General features: G+C 34.1%; 2 protein-coding genes and 1 long non-coding RNA gene across 3 annotated transcripts; 1 reads left to right on the plus strand and 2 right to left on the minus strand.

Moving 5' to 3' along the window:
* The first annotated feature begins 2543 nt into the window (after window positions 1–2543).
* LOC124454129 lies at window positions 2544–3372 on the plus strand. The gene is made up of 3 exons (XM_047004937.1): window positions 2544–2693; window positions 2887–3141; window positions 3228–3372. Exons 1-3 carry the CDS (start codon window positions 2584–2586, stop codon window positions 3370–3372), a joined length of 510 nt encoding a protein of 169 aa, XP_046860893.1. The 5' UTR covers window positions 2544–2583.
* Window positions 3373–3481: 109 nt separating this feature from the next.
* Window positions 3482–3948, minus strand: LOC124454635. Its single transcript, XR_006951548.1, has 2 exons — window positions 3887–3948; window positions 3482–3816 (listed from the first exon to the last, which is right to left on the minus strand). It is a non-coding gene; the product is annotated as an uncharacterized LOC124454635 (long non-coding RNA).
* Window positions 3949–8212: 4264 nt separating this feature from the next.
* On the minus strand, window positions 8213–12000 carry LOC124454631 (collagen alpha-1(XIV) chain-like). The gene is made up of 4 exons (XM_047005407.1): window positions 11908–12000; window positions 10480–10654; window positions 9539–9922; window positions 8213–8688 (listed from the first exon to the last, which is right to left on the minus strand). Exons 2-4 carry the CDS (start codon window positions 10622–10624, stop codon window positions 8414–8416), a joined length of 804 nt encoding a protein of 267 aa, XP_046861363.1. The 5' UTR covers window positions 10625–10654; window positions 11908–12000; the 3' UTR covers window positions 8213–8413.
* Window positions 12001–15148: the final 3148 nt, after the last annotated feature.

A 15148-nucleotide genomic window follows, 5' to 3' on the forward strand; every position in this document is an offset into this window, starting at 1 on the left:
CAACACTCTTCGTCCTTTATGTTCTTTAGTACTTGTCGTAACGTTGTGATTGGTTTATGTGCTACACGTGTGTTTTATGGTCGTAAGATACGCAAGATAGTCTCAGACGTACCTTTGATGTAAGGTATCGTTGCTGTTGTCACTGAGTTGTTCGTTTCGTTGGGTTCGTTAAGCTGTAAGGGTTGCGTTTGATAAAGTCAGAGTTATAGTTGTTTTTGTTAAAAGCACGTTTGAGATAGATGTTTTCGTTTGTAGAGCGTCCGGTGAATCACATATGATTTGTGCACGTCTTGTTAATGTTCTGATTGTGGTGGCTTTGTGTGATGTAGGGTTGTAAGATGATTGTTCTAGTAGTCGGTCAGTATGTGTTGGCTTGCGATAAACTGTTGTTCGTAGTTTTTGGTTGTCATGTTTTACCAAACAGTCGAGAAAAGGAAGAGTTCCGTTTTCTTCGACATCTTTGGTAAATTGTATGTGGCTGTTTTGTTTGTTGATGTGAGTGTGAAAGTTATCAATCTCGTCTACATGTAGTGCTGTGATTGTGTCATCTACTTAGCGGAACCAAAAAAGGTAGTGCATGTTTGTAAGTCGTGAGCGCCGTTCGTCTATCGATTGCATTACAATTTCAGTAACTAAATATCAAGTTAGTATGAATTTATCTGTTTATACCATAACAATGAATAGCTTTGCTTCTGAGACAATGTATTTAATACTTGTCCATCCTTAAATCCTCGACTATAAGTCTACTAACAAAAAGCCAATTATTTTGCACGTTTGTATTCTTTCAAATATTACTAACAAGTTTATGATTAGCGACACGTCCTTCTGAGACGACGTATGTGAGAATGGGCTCTAGCGCGGTCAGTGCGTTGGCGATTTAGATCAAAAACTTTGTTACGATTTGACAACCCAACATGATGCGATGAGCTCGAACACTTAAAACAAAAATTGGCGGATTTATTGTCATGCATATATTGTCAAATATTATCTTTATAGGTTTACACTGCACGAAATCGTGGTATAAAATAAAAGTGTTAAACGAAATTATAATGAAACGGAAAGTAGCGTTTTTTGACCAATGTTTTTGCAATAAGCTTACCTCTGAAATCTTACGTTGGCTTTGCGACGTAAAAATGCCAAATTTAAGTGGTAGAACGATTGATTGACAACCCAGCAAACGGCATGGCAACGCAACCACGCTAGAACACAGTGTCGTGTACGTCGTCTTTCATAGACGCGTCCTGGATCGTACACTCACCACTATCTTAATGTCCCCGTCAATTTCTGTTATTTTTAATGAAGCTTTCCACTGCTTGTATACTGTCTGCAAGCTATTTTAAAATTATGACATAATAGCAATTACTGGATGGCACCATATCATCTGTGCCACCGCATCACCGCTCCACAGGTAAAGCGGAGGACTAGTATTCCGAAGGTACGAGTTCAAATCTCGTCCAAGTCACATATTTTTCATGTGAATATAAAAACCTTGTTAGGATTTATATTATGTATTATTTTGAAAAAAATTTAGAGAAATTAGAGACAGCATTGTTATGAACTATCAGCTAGAATATTTCACTTTAAATAACCATAAATGCTTTTTACATCCCAACTGAAAATGTAAAGAGAAAGTTTATGCGCGTAGTTTTCGAAAGTGTTTTCTCCTAAAAAAACATCTGAATGCTTAGCGACCAGAACTCAAGTTATGTTCTTAGGTAACTAAATTATCCTTTCAAGCCTTTGATTGGCAGTCTGCACTCTTCAGCGAAAGAGAAAATGCTTTGCCCAAATTACTTCTTTCTTCATACATTAATGTTCTCTGTTATAAAAAAGTTTAAAATTAAATGGAAAATACTAAAGACTTTTTGTTGTGAATCTGTACGAAGCATTTAATATATAACCCTTTATCAACTTTTTGAAAATTTAAAAAGTTAGAAAAATTGTATGTTTATTTTATTTCATTTTGCATATTTTTTAAGAGGCAATATACAAAATTATTTCATTTGTATTCCTCATTCAATCGATTTTAAGCTGATATGTGTTAGAGATTTTTTTTACTCATGTCTTTAAGAATTCGTACAATTAGATAACCAGTGTGTTTTATACTTTATTATAAAATAAGAACAATGCAACTCATGCACAGCATGATTCTTCTGTACAATTGAGTGTGTATTTGTCTTTTAAAGTGCTTATCTCACAATTTTTTTTTTCGAATTTTCGTATTGCTTCTTCAAAAGTAATCTAAAACTTATATTACAATTTTTCCATGCGATGCATTGTTTTCGAATTATTATTGATCAAATATGAAATTTGACAGAAAAAGTTGATAATTGGCATAGGGCCTGGATCAAGTCTCTGTGACGTAACTTAAGGAACAAGTCAAGGTCTTGTTGTTATAAACGATTAGATGGCGGAGTTGAATTCTGATTCGGAAAGCTCTCATAGTTCGCAATGTGATTCGAGTATGATTATATTCCCGGTTATGTCATCGAAGATGAAACAAAGAACATTAATGACCAGGAATATAATAAAATAAATGAAAATTACGGCGAGTCCGAGTCCTATCTATACGCTGATGAACCAATGGCCGAACAAGCATGGTATGAAGACTACGTGGAAAAGTCAAATGAACATAAAAAGCAACTTGAAATGCTACAAAAAAGACTTGATCACACAGTTGAGTTGAGTTCTTGGTGAGTAATAAAATTTCTAATTTCAATTCAACTTATGAAATGTATTTCAATTCAGGTTTCAAGTTATGAAATATAGACATAAACGTGCAATTTTCTATTCAAGATTACAATCGCTTTTTTTTACTTTTTGGGCAAAAAATTGTTAAAAGATGCTCGATTACAATTTTTTAATGTGATTTTCTTTATTCATCAGGTGCAAGTGTAGTTTTTGTCAAGTTACACTTCTTCAGAATCCTCTAGAGGCCTGGTGCTGCCAAGAACTTAAGTCTGTAGCTGAAAGCTTGACTCACCAGTCGGTTCTGGCAGATATGTCAACTATTCCATGTTGTGTCACTCTACACCCAGGTTTCAGACCAGTTTGTTTGGAAAAGTGGTCGCTAAAAATGGCTGCTATGAAATACAAAACCAGAGAACAAAGACGATACAGAGAAACAGGATCTGAAAACATGTATGATAGCATATTATGTTATTTCCCAGTATTTAAGTATATTTTAGTGTTATGACACATTAGTAACGATTTGGCTTTATATTCAGGTTTTTACGATGTGTTGCATACAGAGAGTTCACATCTATGATTTATGGATGCTTAGGAGAAGAAAGAAGACCATTACCAGCATGTGCATACCATGCAATAAGATCAAAATTTAATGATAAAAAGTTGGAATATAGAGGAAAATAAAATAAATGAGTGATGTGAAAATTAAGTTTTCCTATTTTTGGGCAATCTGCCACATGTTTGTGACCTTTCATTGGCTTCTTACATGTCAAACATTTTGGCTGACTTTTTCTTTGAAACTGCCACATTTGACTGACAGCTGAATGGCACACTTGTAGCTGCTGGCATGAAACAAAAACATTTTTATTGTTTAAAATGATTTTCAAACCATTTTTAGCTACATGTTATATAATCATTATTAATTACCTGGAATTGAGGGGGGGACATCATTGACCACAATGCATTTTCAACGGACCTGTTTTAGTATCACCTCAGATCTGGGTTGCTTTGGCAGCATGACATTCATTGGTGGTGGGGACATTTCTTTCAAAAAATTTTGTGAATTTGATAATGCGTCTTTGTCTTTTATTGACAGCAACACACTCTCAAATAATTCATCCACATACTCTAAAAAGAAATTATTGTCGTATTCAATACTATGAAATGATGCAAAGCAACACATTTAGCAACAACTTACCAAATTTGGGCTTAACTCTGACATCCCTCACAGTTCCTTCACCATTTTTTTGGATACACCACATTTATTTGGGAACTGCCATCATTCTTTATCTTTACATCACGCCTTAAGTTTTGGTGAAGTGGATGGATGCCAAAATGTGTCTAAAACAATAAAGACTTGTGGAAGTTGCAAAACAACTAACATTGTCATATAGGAAATTTTCGCCCACCTGCAATACATTCCAACATAGGAATAATGAATCATTTTGGAGCAAAATGATTCAGGACAGAATGGAATCCTTCCAAACAACTTGTTTGAGCAACTGGTGAAGCCTGGTGAATTGACTTCATTAGTTGTGGGTGTAACAATTTAGCACAAAGCTTTTCATGGGCAACTGAACCTTAAACATTACAACAAAGAATGATGATAAACTGTTAGGGAAGTTATCTTTAAATAATGCCTTCACAAACCTTCTAACAAATATTCCCTTGGTTGAATATCAGGGCCATGAAAACAACTTGAAAAGAGTGGATCATCCAAATTGGTGTGCTTGTCTACTATGTGACTCAGGAAAGATTTGAACTTTGCCCAAATTACTTTGCCATCACCATCATAAGTAGAACAAGCACTCCAATAGAAATGGTTGCCACAGGGTTTGACCCACTTTTTCAATTCTTCACAACCTTTTTCTTTGCTAAGCTTTGTTATTATTTTGGTTAGTTCTACAAAAATAGTACCATTAAATTGTCCATTAATGACATGCAAATCCATACTCCTCTCAAGATTTTACATCTTAAATTCAGCTTACTTTTTTAGATGCCATAAATCAAAATAGTGCTTCACATGTGCCATTTTCTCCCTCATATGTTTACTGATAGATATGTGTCTATCAGATATAAATGTTGATAATTGTATGCCACTGCTTGATAGCAATTCCATGGTGTTTTTTAATGCCATGTATTCCATAGCAGGACTACTGCCAGCTTCATTTCTCTAGAATAATTGAAGTTGAAATTAGCATTTTCTTCTCTACTTTTATTAAACATGTGATGTAGTCATAAACCTGAACTAAGGAAAAGTGAATAATGGATGACGTGGAACAATAAAAGACGGTATAGGCACAGTACTTGGCACAATGCCCCATACTGTCATGACGACCATCACCTGCAAGAACAACTGATCCACATTCTTTAGTTCAGCAGTTTCTGTTGGTACTTTCTCCAAAATATAAATATTGATGGGAAAAGAATGTTCTATAAATGTAATTTAAAATATTAGTCACCCTTTAGATCTGCAGCTTAAACCAAAAAAACATGCCATACTTGCTGATGTCTAAAGTATGTTGGCAGTGAAATAACTTGCAGTCCCATATGCTTCATTGCTTGAAATGTTTTGCTAGCTGAAGATCCCGCCACTAAGACTGCAAATGAAAGTAGAAAGTTTCCAGCTGCAATCTTCGTACCAGGCATCAATGGCTGACTTTTCCAAACAAATTCTTTACGACAATCAACATTTTTGCACATGGTTTTTATGGTCACCATTGTTCCACTTTGACAAACATGAACCACTGGATTTTTTCCATGACAAAACATGCATGTTTTAAACAACAGAAGAAGCTGTGTCAAGAAGACAATGTATTTCTGCTGCTTTTGCACATTGTCAGAAGTGTTGATTCTAAAGAACAAAGAAGTAACACCAAATACTAATTAGTGTGAAGCCAGAACAATGTTTCTATTTAATATATATCTTACATTGGTTCTGAGTATTCATCAGCATCATGAACACTCTCACTATTATCAAAAAAATTTTCATCATCTTCTGTGTCATCAGTACTTGTTTCCATTTCAACATCAAAATCATCACCATCAGAATCATCATCATCCACCATGTCTGTTTCCCCATCTTCCAGGTTTGAGCTAGGATCAAAGTCACTGCGTGTTGATGAAGTATTTGCAGTGTTAATGCTGGAGTCCCTCTCAACTGCATGGATGAGAATAAAATCAGAGCAATGAGAAACATGATACATTCTAAATATTTTGAAATTGGCAATGAAAGCACACCTTCTTTTCTAAGTTTTTTTAACTTGTGTTTTGCTGACAGCCATTGCCCAGATAATCGTTTGTTCTGCTTTCGCAGATTGTAACAACCAGAACAATCTGCAGGCAATGTTTGGGTGCCAACTGTTTGATGGGTCTGTAAAGGCGTTCATGTACTTCAAAATATATTATCACTTTATAACACTGAACTGAATTTAAATACCTGTTCTATTTTATCGATTTCAGCCAATTTAGATGCGGAGGTTAAAGTGTTTTCAATTGGGAGTTCTTCTGCAATCGTTTCTGTGATGATTTCTTCTTCGATGAAATTATCAGTTGAAGTAGAGCATGATTCGCTCACCAAATCTTTTACCATGTTTTTAACCTATATACGGAATGAAACATTAAAGAAGCAACAAATAATTGCGACATGCATATCACTAACAAATCGCTTTTCATTTGCAGATGGTATCTTTTTACTTACCCGTCGTTTCTCTCTAGGTGTAGGATTTTTTGGTTCATCATCTTTTAGAAATATTGTTGGATAAGCGGTGATTCCAAAATCATCTTTTTTCAGCCTTGGTGTATAATTCTTCGTCCCTGGGATTTCTACCATGTATTTTTCGTAATCCGCATCAGTAAAATGAACGGAACAAACAGCCGAATACGAAGTCGGTGTCCATCGAGCGCGTTTTCTTGCAACAAAATTCACCCAGATTTTACGTCTTCGCTTCGCTTCAGGACGCTCATCACCGTAAAATGGTATACGGTGAAGAGAAATTCCTTCCGCATAATTTGCTCGTTTTGAACAGCCGAAAACTGCACATCTATCAGGCATTTTGATGCAGAGCCGTAGTAGATGAAGTAGAAATTATAGTAAAAATCACACTTCAGAAAAACTTCCTGTCCTTATGTTACGTCACATACTTCTCGATTCAGGCTCTCGTCAAGCAAATTGAACGCGCAGCAATTTTCGCCATTATTGCCGATTTTGAGAAAAGAAACGCATTTATCTCATAAACGAAGCCATCAATAAGAAAATTGTAAAATAACTTTTATTATGATTTTTACCTTAATCAGAAAATTCGAAAAAAAATTGTGAGATAAGCACTTTAAACAATCTGACCTCTACCACTGCAGAGATCAATCAATTAAATAAATTACGGAGAGTTTGCAAATCAAGATAATTTATAGGAAAAATGAACATATTTGCTTTGATTTCGCTTTAAAAAATGTTTACTGTGTTTTCACTAATTTTTTCAATGACAGAAAATATCTTTTATTCTAAAGTGATTATTTTTTCCTTCATCAAGACGTATACACAATGCTTAGGTGATAATAAACTATGTGTACTTTTTACAACCCACTCGTACCAGTATTGAGCTATAGCCAAAAACTACTTAACGCTTTCGTCATCGCCTTTTTTGTTTTGTCAATGAAGCAAAGTCTCCTCCAGAACACAAAATAGTCTTTGATGAAATAATGTCTATACTAAGATAAATCTGAATTAATTAATTTATTTATTTATTTATACTAATTTTCAAAGACTCATCTAATATTTGTTCGTGATTCTAAGTGAAGTTCAAAAAAATGTATAAAATGAGTTGAGTTTCACTGCATTTAAGATTGTTGCTTGGTGACAATGTAATTAAGGAAAACATTAATGTGAAAATTTCTCACATGTTAAGCGAATTAGACCAACTTCAAACTTGAAGTGATGTACTATTACTACATTTGGAGACTTGGTTTATGCATGAGACAAAAGCTTCACAATAATCTAGAGACAGTTGTCATGACAATGCAGTAGAGATGACCATGTCTCTCTATCAACATACATGCACTTGCTATTTTCGCCTGCCAACACGTACAGAATCAATACGAATAAAAAACCTCAGCGCAGATCATACTTAAAGTTTAGCATCTCACTTGCAAGACCTTTAAACATAAAAAATTGTATAATCACAGTCCTGTAGAAAAAAATTTATCACATGGGGCTCTCTTGACGAAACTGAAGCAATGAAATTATGAAAAATTACCCATTTCAAATGTAGAAGGGTGAGGCTCCTCCACCAAGCGCCCTCCCCCCCAACCCTTCAACAGCACTGTATAAGCATCTATGGTATGAAAGATATGCAATATTTCAAAGGTTTTTCTGTTGGAAGAGTTAAATATTTAGTTTTTAGATTTTGAATAAACGTAAACTGTAATACAGATCCCTGGCTTTGCATGACGCGAAAAAAAGTTGCAAAAATATGAGGTCCAAGTTTGGCGTTGCAATGTTGCAATCGGAAGTAAATATTTCAAAATCTTTACTTTTGCTTAAGATTGTAATATGTGTATCAGAGACAGCAGTATTGTAACATAATTTATCTTTTTTTTCAGTTAGATCAACTTCCATGTCATTAAAAATAGCTACATTTAATGCAAAAATTTAATTTTTCTCGAAGAAAAATACAAGTGCGACAAAGGGTTAATCACTTTTAACAAGGAGGAGGAATTTTCTCAACTATTACATATTGACCGGGATTAATTTTTTGATCACAAGTTTGACAACATCGATCATGTCTCCATAGCTCTTAACTCTGAGAACATGATCTTCCACTGGTAATGAAGCAATTTGAACTATTTCTTCAATTCCACTGCTAAAATCTCCAACACCGATAACAAAGACTTCTACACCGTCATCTTTCAGTTTTCTTGCATTTGGAACGGTTTGGCCTTGATCTATGTTTGACTGTCCATCTGTCACAAGGAACACCATTTGACGTGCACCACGACGGCTTCCTGTAAATTGTACAAAAAAGAAATGAATGCATTGGTTTGAGACAGTTTGAAAGATAGACATTTTATCCAATTTGTGAAAGAAAATGTTCTTGTTTAAGAAATATTATTATCGTTTTATCAAACAACAGATACAGGACAAACCATTGTGACGAGCTTATGAAATGTAATATTTAAAAAAACAAAGAATCTCAAAATAATCTCCTCACTTACAGTGTTATACATGTTCAAAATCACGAATCTTTTAATGAGCATGCACTACTTAGCAAAATAATTTTATCGGACAGGCACAAAGCTTTGGCTTAATTAGCATTACCGCTCTTATGCCTTATTAACCAAATGTATTCTTTTTTGTGTTTAAAATGAGTAGCTACCGTTCAAGCTCTGAAAATTCGTAGCTATATGTATTATAATATTTTATTAACTATCGGTGGCAAAGTCAGCCCAATCTTTTACTCCTACAATATAAATTTTTCATTTTTTTAGAAAGTTCATTCATTCATTCTTTTTCCAGTAATTGAAACCAAAAGACGGCTACCTAGCATATAGAATGAAAACTTTTAGACTTTATGCAGCAAATAATTTGATATAGCTATAACTGCTTGTTTAATTTACAATATCTCGATTGCTGCAGTATATGAGAGATTTGACAGATAGGATTTGTTTTTGATATCAGAAATTTTGTAAGCATCATGTTGTTTGAACGCCATTTAAACGCCTGTTATGACAATAACTTCTTTTTGTTGTGTGATCCAAAAAAATGGATTCTTTTAATGCATTCTTTGTAGAAATCATGAAGTATTTACGTGCACAAAATATTTGAAATATTCGTATCTTAGCTAATCTAACTTACCTTTCGTAGGATCATCAAATAAATCTTTTGCTTTTGCTAAACCGTCAGCAGTGTTCGTCCCTCCATTTTCAAAAAAAAACAAATCAGATTTTGTGGCAGCTTGTGAAGCAGGAAAGAAATTGAACATAATTCTTGCGTTATTGGAGTACTGAACACCAGCCCAGTAACCGTCGATGCTGTCAGGTAATATTATATTTATGAGATTTTTTATAGCTTGTTTTCCCTTCTTGTACTCGCAATCTCCAATGGAACCAGATGAATCCATTACAACAGCTGTGTCTTCAAGGTAGATTCTTCGTTTATTCAGGACAGAAGATGGCAGACGAAAGAATTTCTTTACAATTTTATCTGCTGTCACAGTTATTGGAGGAATTTGTTTGAATTCTGAAATAAATATTTCATGAACAACTTGTTTGTTAAAACGTTTACCAAAATCCGTAAAACTTGTGGGCTTATTGGTCAATAGATGTTTATTAGCTAGTGCAAAAACAGATATGATCTCAACCTAATAATTTAATCAATCAATTATTTATAGAGGATTTACAAATCAACCATGAATACAATATATATTGTAATTTTATAAAAAAATAAGATGTTTTCGTATTTGCCCTGGCGTAGACGTAAACCTTGCAGACGCTTGTGAGAGTTCTCGAGCAGGTGCAACCCAGAGCCTTCTGTCTCTGGCTTGCACTGGTCTGCGCTCTCCAGTTCTTTTCAAGGTGTTAGCGGTTTGCATAAGCCTGTGCAAACACAGCAAAATCCTTTACTTTTTAGATATTTCTTATTTTTAAGATATTCCTTATATAGCTATCTTAAAATCTTTTGTATTTCATAAGGGTGTTTATGATTATGGCTACTCATCGAGTTTCTTTCAAAAATAGAACAATGTGATAAGCCATTTCTTTTCACTACCACGTAACAAGTTCATAGCATTTACTTACTGTCATAAAACTCCTTGTCACTAATTGGAGGTAAAGTGGGCATTGGTTTTGTCGTTGGTAACCAAAATGGGTGAATACTCTCCACAAATGTTGTTCCACAAACAAATGCAAGAGTTAATGTAGAAAGAGTAATTGCCAACTTCATGTTAAGACTGCAATGTTTTGTTAATTTTTCCTAAAAGAATTGAATTAAACTGTAAATATGTGAGGCTTTCCTTCACTTTCAAAGTATGGTACCAAATACTTCACATTGTTAAGTATGTGTATGACGTTTATGCTGAGACTATTTGAGTACAAAGATAAATACTTTTTAATTGCGACAGTTAGTTATTTCAATGTTAAACTGATCCAACTTTAAATTTGCTGTTGGGTTACAGGTGCTAGAGATTCGTTTCCAGATGTTACGCAAGAGAAAAAATGCGTTTCTTTCAATTTCCATGGTATGAAAACAAAACAAGTATGTGAAATTTTAATTCGTAGTACTCACCAAAACTTATAATCGTTACTAACAAGCAGCTGCAAGAAGCATGGAAATGTACCACGTTTGTTGCTTTTGCAAGAAGCAAAATATATATATGTCAAGAATTTTAGCAATAAAAAGTATATATTATGTCAAACAAAATTTCACATACACATTGTGTCATTGCAGGATGGTTAGCAAGCTCAATGGCAAAATCAAGCAGTTTTAAACCAATTTTCAACATGCTAGAAATATTATTGCATTGCCATTATGCACATTACCACACTATGCCACAGGTTTAATTCCTACATATATTTAGTTTTATATTATGATACTTTTGTTCAGAAGTAGTCATTCTGTTCGAATATTAAGTTGCAGTTCTACTTGACAGAAAAAGGTAGGGGTGTTATCAGCAAATATGCTTTTCATATTGCCCTCGCACACTGCATGTATTTACCAAAGGGATTCGCCAAACTCAGTGTTTAAATGAAAATTAAATTAAACTGTAATTGCACGGCATTCATCATAGAGCGCATAATGATTGTACAACAACAATCAATGTACAGAACATCTGCAACAGTTGATTGCTTTCCGTAGGTGATAGATGTTTTTACTTACGTAGCTAATACATTCACACAGACACTTGCATTCAAACAGCTTTTGCAAGATGATTTCAGCGAACATGACGATTTTACAGATTGTAAGATTGCCTTAAGTCAGTGGAGATTTTCATTTGCTTTCAATTACATTCTTACACAAACTCTCATTTCACCGTCACCTCGCTTTTACGGACATTTTGTAAATCTTAATATGAAATGCTCTACGACAAAACGCAATGAAATTAAACCTCATACTACGGCAAGGCAGTAGTTCTTTAATTTAGTTGATTTACGTTAATTGTCAAAGTGCGACCAATAGATTTAGAAAAGAAAGCAGCTTACAAAAGTTAAAAAAATTAACCAGCTTACCTTCAACTTTTTAGCAAACTTGTCAACGTCTTAGCGAAAGCTCTTCCGAACTCTGATAATGTCAAATCAGTAATGACCTTAAAGACAACTTTTCTCGTATTTTATGAGTAGTAATTTGCTACACTTCACTGCTTTTTGAGACACAAGGTCACGTTTAACCAATTGATTGCATATGGCGTTAATATACCTTGTTACAACGTTACATAGGTTCTGAATGTTTTCACTTACATAGCTAATACGTTCACACAGACACTTGCATTTAAACAGTTTTTTCAAGATGATTTTAGCGAAGATGACGATTTTACAGATTGTAGGATTGCCTTAAGTCAGTGGAGCACAGAAGAAGAATACAAAGAAATATTGTACGAGATTGCTTATGCAAAATTTTGTCTTTGAATTATTTGGCCAACCAAGAACACGCCTCAACAGCATAAATTTCTCTTACACTTTGTTTCGCTTCAGATTGTTTTAGTTTTATTTTAATTCGGTTTATGCTTTTTAATTAATTCTTGTGCTTACGTCGACGCAGATGTTACATTTTTTGGTCAAACCTTGCCTTATTTAAATTATTAAAAATCATTGCTCAGTCAAATGAAATTTGTTAACAGTATTTTTCCAAGATTTTCATTCGCTTTGTAGGAAAATAAAATAGAATTATAAGCCTTAAACTATACAAACGACGAAGCTTGTATGGCAAGGTAAATGGTTGAAAATAAGGTTAGCATTGTGCGGTTAAAACTATATTTTAGATATTCGGTTAAATGTTAGCAGAATAATAATTAGGGCCAACAAACAATTAGGCAGCACCACCATAGCAAAATAAAATGAGAACAGTCGACAAAAATTTTGTTCAATATGCTACACAATGATATTTTTGAGAATTAAAATATTTGTGGACATTTCGTATTACAAGATCCTGTTTAAAATCACTAACTCTCTGCAAATGCAAAGCTTGGCTTTCGTCAATACTGTCATTGAATTATGCTTGCCACAGCTAAAATATAGATTAAAATGTATTGTTTTGACTGTTACAATATCAAAGAAGGACCAGGCCTATTTGCTTAAAATTACAGTCATTGCCAGCCGTCTCATGTGGCTCCGTAGTGACGAAAAAATATCACGAAGTAGATATAAAATTACTGTTGATAACTGGCATGTTTATGATCGTCGACGTAAGTGCGTTGTTGATGCTGGTTTGAATGACGTTTAAAAATTCTTAGAGCAATCATCGCCAAAGTCAACACAGTGTGGAAAAGAAAAATCTCAGTATTTTGTAGGGTTCATACATCACATGGTTGTTTGAGAAGGAAATATGTTGGTGTCTAAGTGTCTATAATTTGTATTGTTGTCAGCATAGTTCCTGACTCGTCAATGTGATATTCGGTTATTAATAGATATGAGTATATTATTACTTAAAACAAAACCTCCTATGCCGATCAAATAATAATCAGCGCGTACTAAACGAGCTATTGCTCTAGGTAAAACCACACTAAACTAAATTGATAATTGAAGTCCCAACTAAATTGCCAAAAGTCCTGTTTGCAACAGCTTTACGACATTTGAATTAGTATGAGGTCATTATGAGGCAAAACACTTAAATTGATAACATCATTAATAGGTTCGCATGAAAATAAAATAGTATATGACTATACTTCTGACCTAGCTTGTATAGCAAGGTAAATGGTTCAAATTAAGGAATAGCATCGCGTGGTTAAAACTATATTTTAGATATTTGGTTAGTTGTAAGCAGAATAACAATTAGTGCCAGCAAACAATTAGGCAACACCAGCATAACAAAAATGCTACACAATGATAGTTTTGAAAATTAAACGGTTTGTGGACATTTAGTATTAGAAGATGCTGTTTAAAACCACTAACCCTCTGAAAATGCAAAGCTTGGCTTTCGTCAAAACTGTCATTGAATTATGCTTGCCGCAGCTAACGTATAGATTAAAATGTATTGTCTTGACTGTTGCAATATCAAAGAAGGACCAGGCCTATTTGCTTAAAATTAACAGTTATTGCCACCCATCTCATGTGACTTCATAGTGAAGAAAAAAGATCACAAAGTAGCAATAGAATTATTGTTGATAACTGGCATGTTTATGATCGTCAACGTAAGGGCTTTGTTGGTGCTTGTTTGAATGACGTTCAAAAATTCTTAGAGCAATCATCGCCAAAGTCAACTCAGTCAAGAAAAGAGAAATCTCAGTATTTTGTCGGGTTCATACATCACATGGTTGTTTTAGAAGAAAATATGTTGGTGTCTAAGTGTCTATAATTTGTATTGTTGTCAGCATAGCTCCTGACTCGTCATTGTTATATTCGGTTATTAATAGATATTATGAGTATATTAACACTCAAAACAAAACCTCCTATGCCGATCAAAAATAATCAGCATGTATACAACGAGCTATTGCTATCGGTAAAACCACACTAAACTATAATGATAATTGAAGTCCCAACTAAATGCCGAAAGTCCTGTTTGCAAAGCTTTACGACATTTGAATCAGTATGAGGTCATTATGAGGCAAAACACTTAAATTGATAAGATCAATAATAGGTTTGTAGGAAAATAAAATAGTATATGACTATACTTCTGACCTAGCTTGTATAGCAAGGTAAATGGTTCAAATTAAGGAATAGCATCGCGTGGTTAAAACTATATTTTAGATATTTGGTGAGTTGTAAGCAGAATAACAATTAGTGCCAGCAAACAACAAGGCAACACCAGCATAACAAAAATGCTACACAATGATAGTTTTGAAAATTAAACGGTTTGTGGACATTTAGTATTAGAAGATGCTGTTTAAAACCACTAACCCTCTGCAAATGCAAAGCTTGGCTTTCGTCAAAACTGTCATTGAATTATGCTTGCCGCAGCTAACGTATAGATTAAAATGTATTGTCTTGACTGTTGCAATATCAAAGAAGGACCAGGCCTATTTGCTTAAAATTAACAGTTATTGCCACCCATCTCATGTGACTTCATAGTGAAGAAAAAAGATCACAAAGTGGCAATAGAATTATTGTTGATAACTGGCATGTTTATGATCGTCAACGTAAGTGCGTTGTTGGTGCTTGTTTAAATGACGTTTAAAAATTCTTAGAGCAATCATCGCCAAAGTCAACTCAGTCAAGAAAAGAAAAATCTAAGTATTTGTCGGGTTCATACATCACATGGTTGTTTAAGCAGGAAATATGTTGGTGTTTAAGTGTCTATAATTTGTATTGTTGTCAG

The sequence above is a fragment of the Xenia sp. Carnegie-2017 genome, unplaced genomic scaffold, assembly GCF_021976095.1.
Source record: "Xenia sp. Carnegie-2017 unplaced genomic scaffold, XeniaSp_v1 HiC_scaffold_3, whole genome shotgun sequence".
In the NCBI taxonomy this organism is placed as follows: Eukaryota; Metazoa; Cnidaria; class Anthozoa; order Malacalcyonacea; family Xeniidae; genus Xenia; species Xenia sp. Carnegie-2017.

What these genes read in the sequence shown, in the direction of transcription:
- LOC124454129 (XM_047004937.1), top strand. Translation starts at nt 2,584, where the DNA reads ATGGCCGAACAAGCATGGTATGAAGACTACGTGGAAAAGTCAAATGAA. An exon ending in ACAGTTGAGTTGAGTTCTTG is followed by an intron (nt 2,694 to 2,886) that starts GTGAGTAATAAA and finishes TTTATTCATCAG; the next exon opens with GTGCAAGTGTAGTTTTTGTC. An exon ending in GAAACAGGATCTGAAAACAT is followed by an intron (nt 3,142 to 3,227) that starts GTATGATAGCAT and finishes CTTTATATTCAG; the next exon opens with GTTTTTACGATGTGTTGCAT.
- LOC124454631 (XM_047005407.1), bottom strand. Translation starts at nt 10,624, where the DNA reads ATGAAGTTGGCAATTACTCTTTCTACATTAACTCTTGCATTTGTTTGT. An exon ending in TGACAAGGAGTTTTATGACA is followed by an intron (nt 9,923 to 10,479) that starts GTAAGTAAATGC and finishes TATTTATTTCAG; the next exon opens with AATTCAAACAAATTCCTCCA. An exon ending in ATTTGATGATCCTACGAAAG is followed by an intron (nt 8,689 to 9,538) that starts GTAAGTTAGATT and finishes TACAATTTACAG; the next exon opens with GAAGCCGTCGTGGTGCACGT.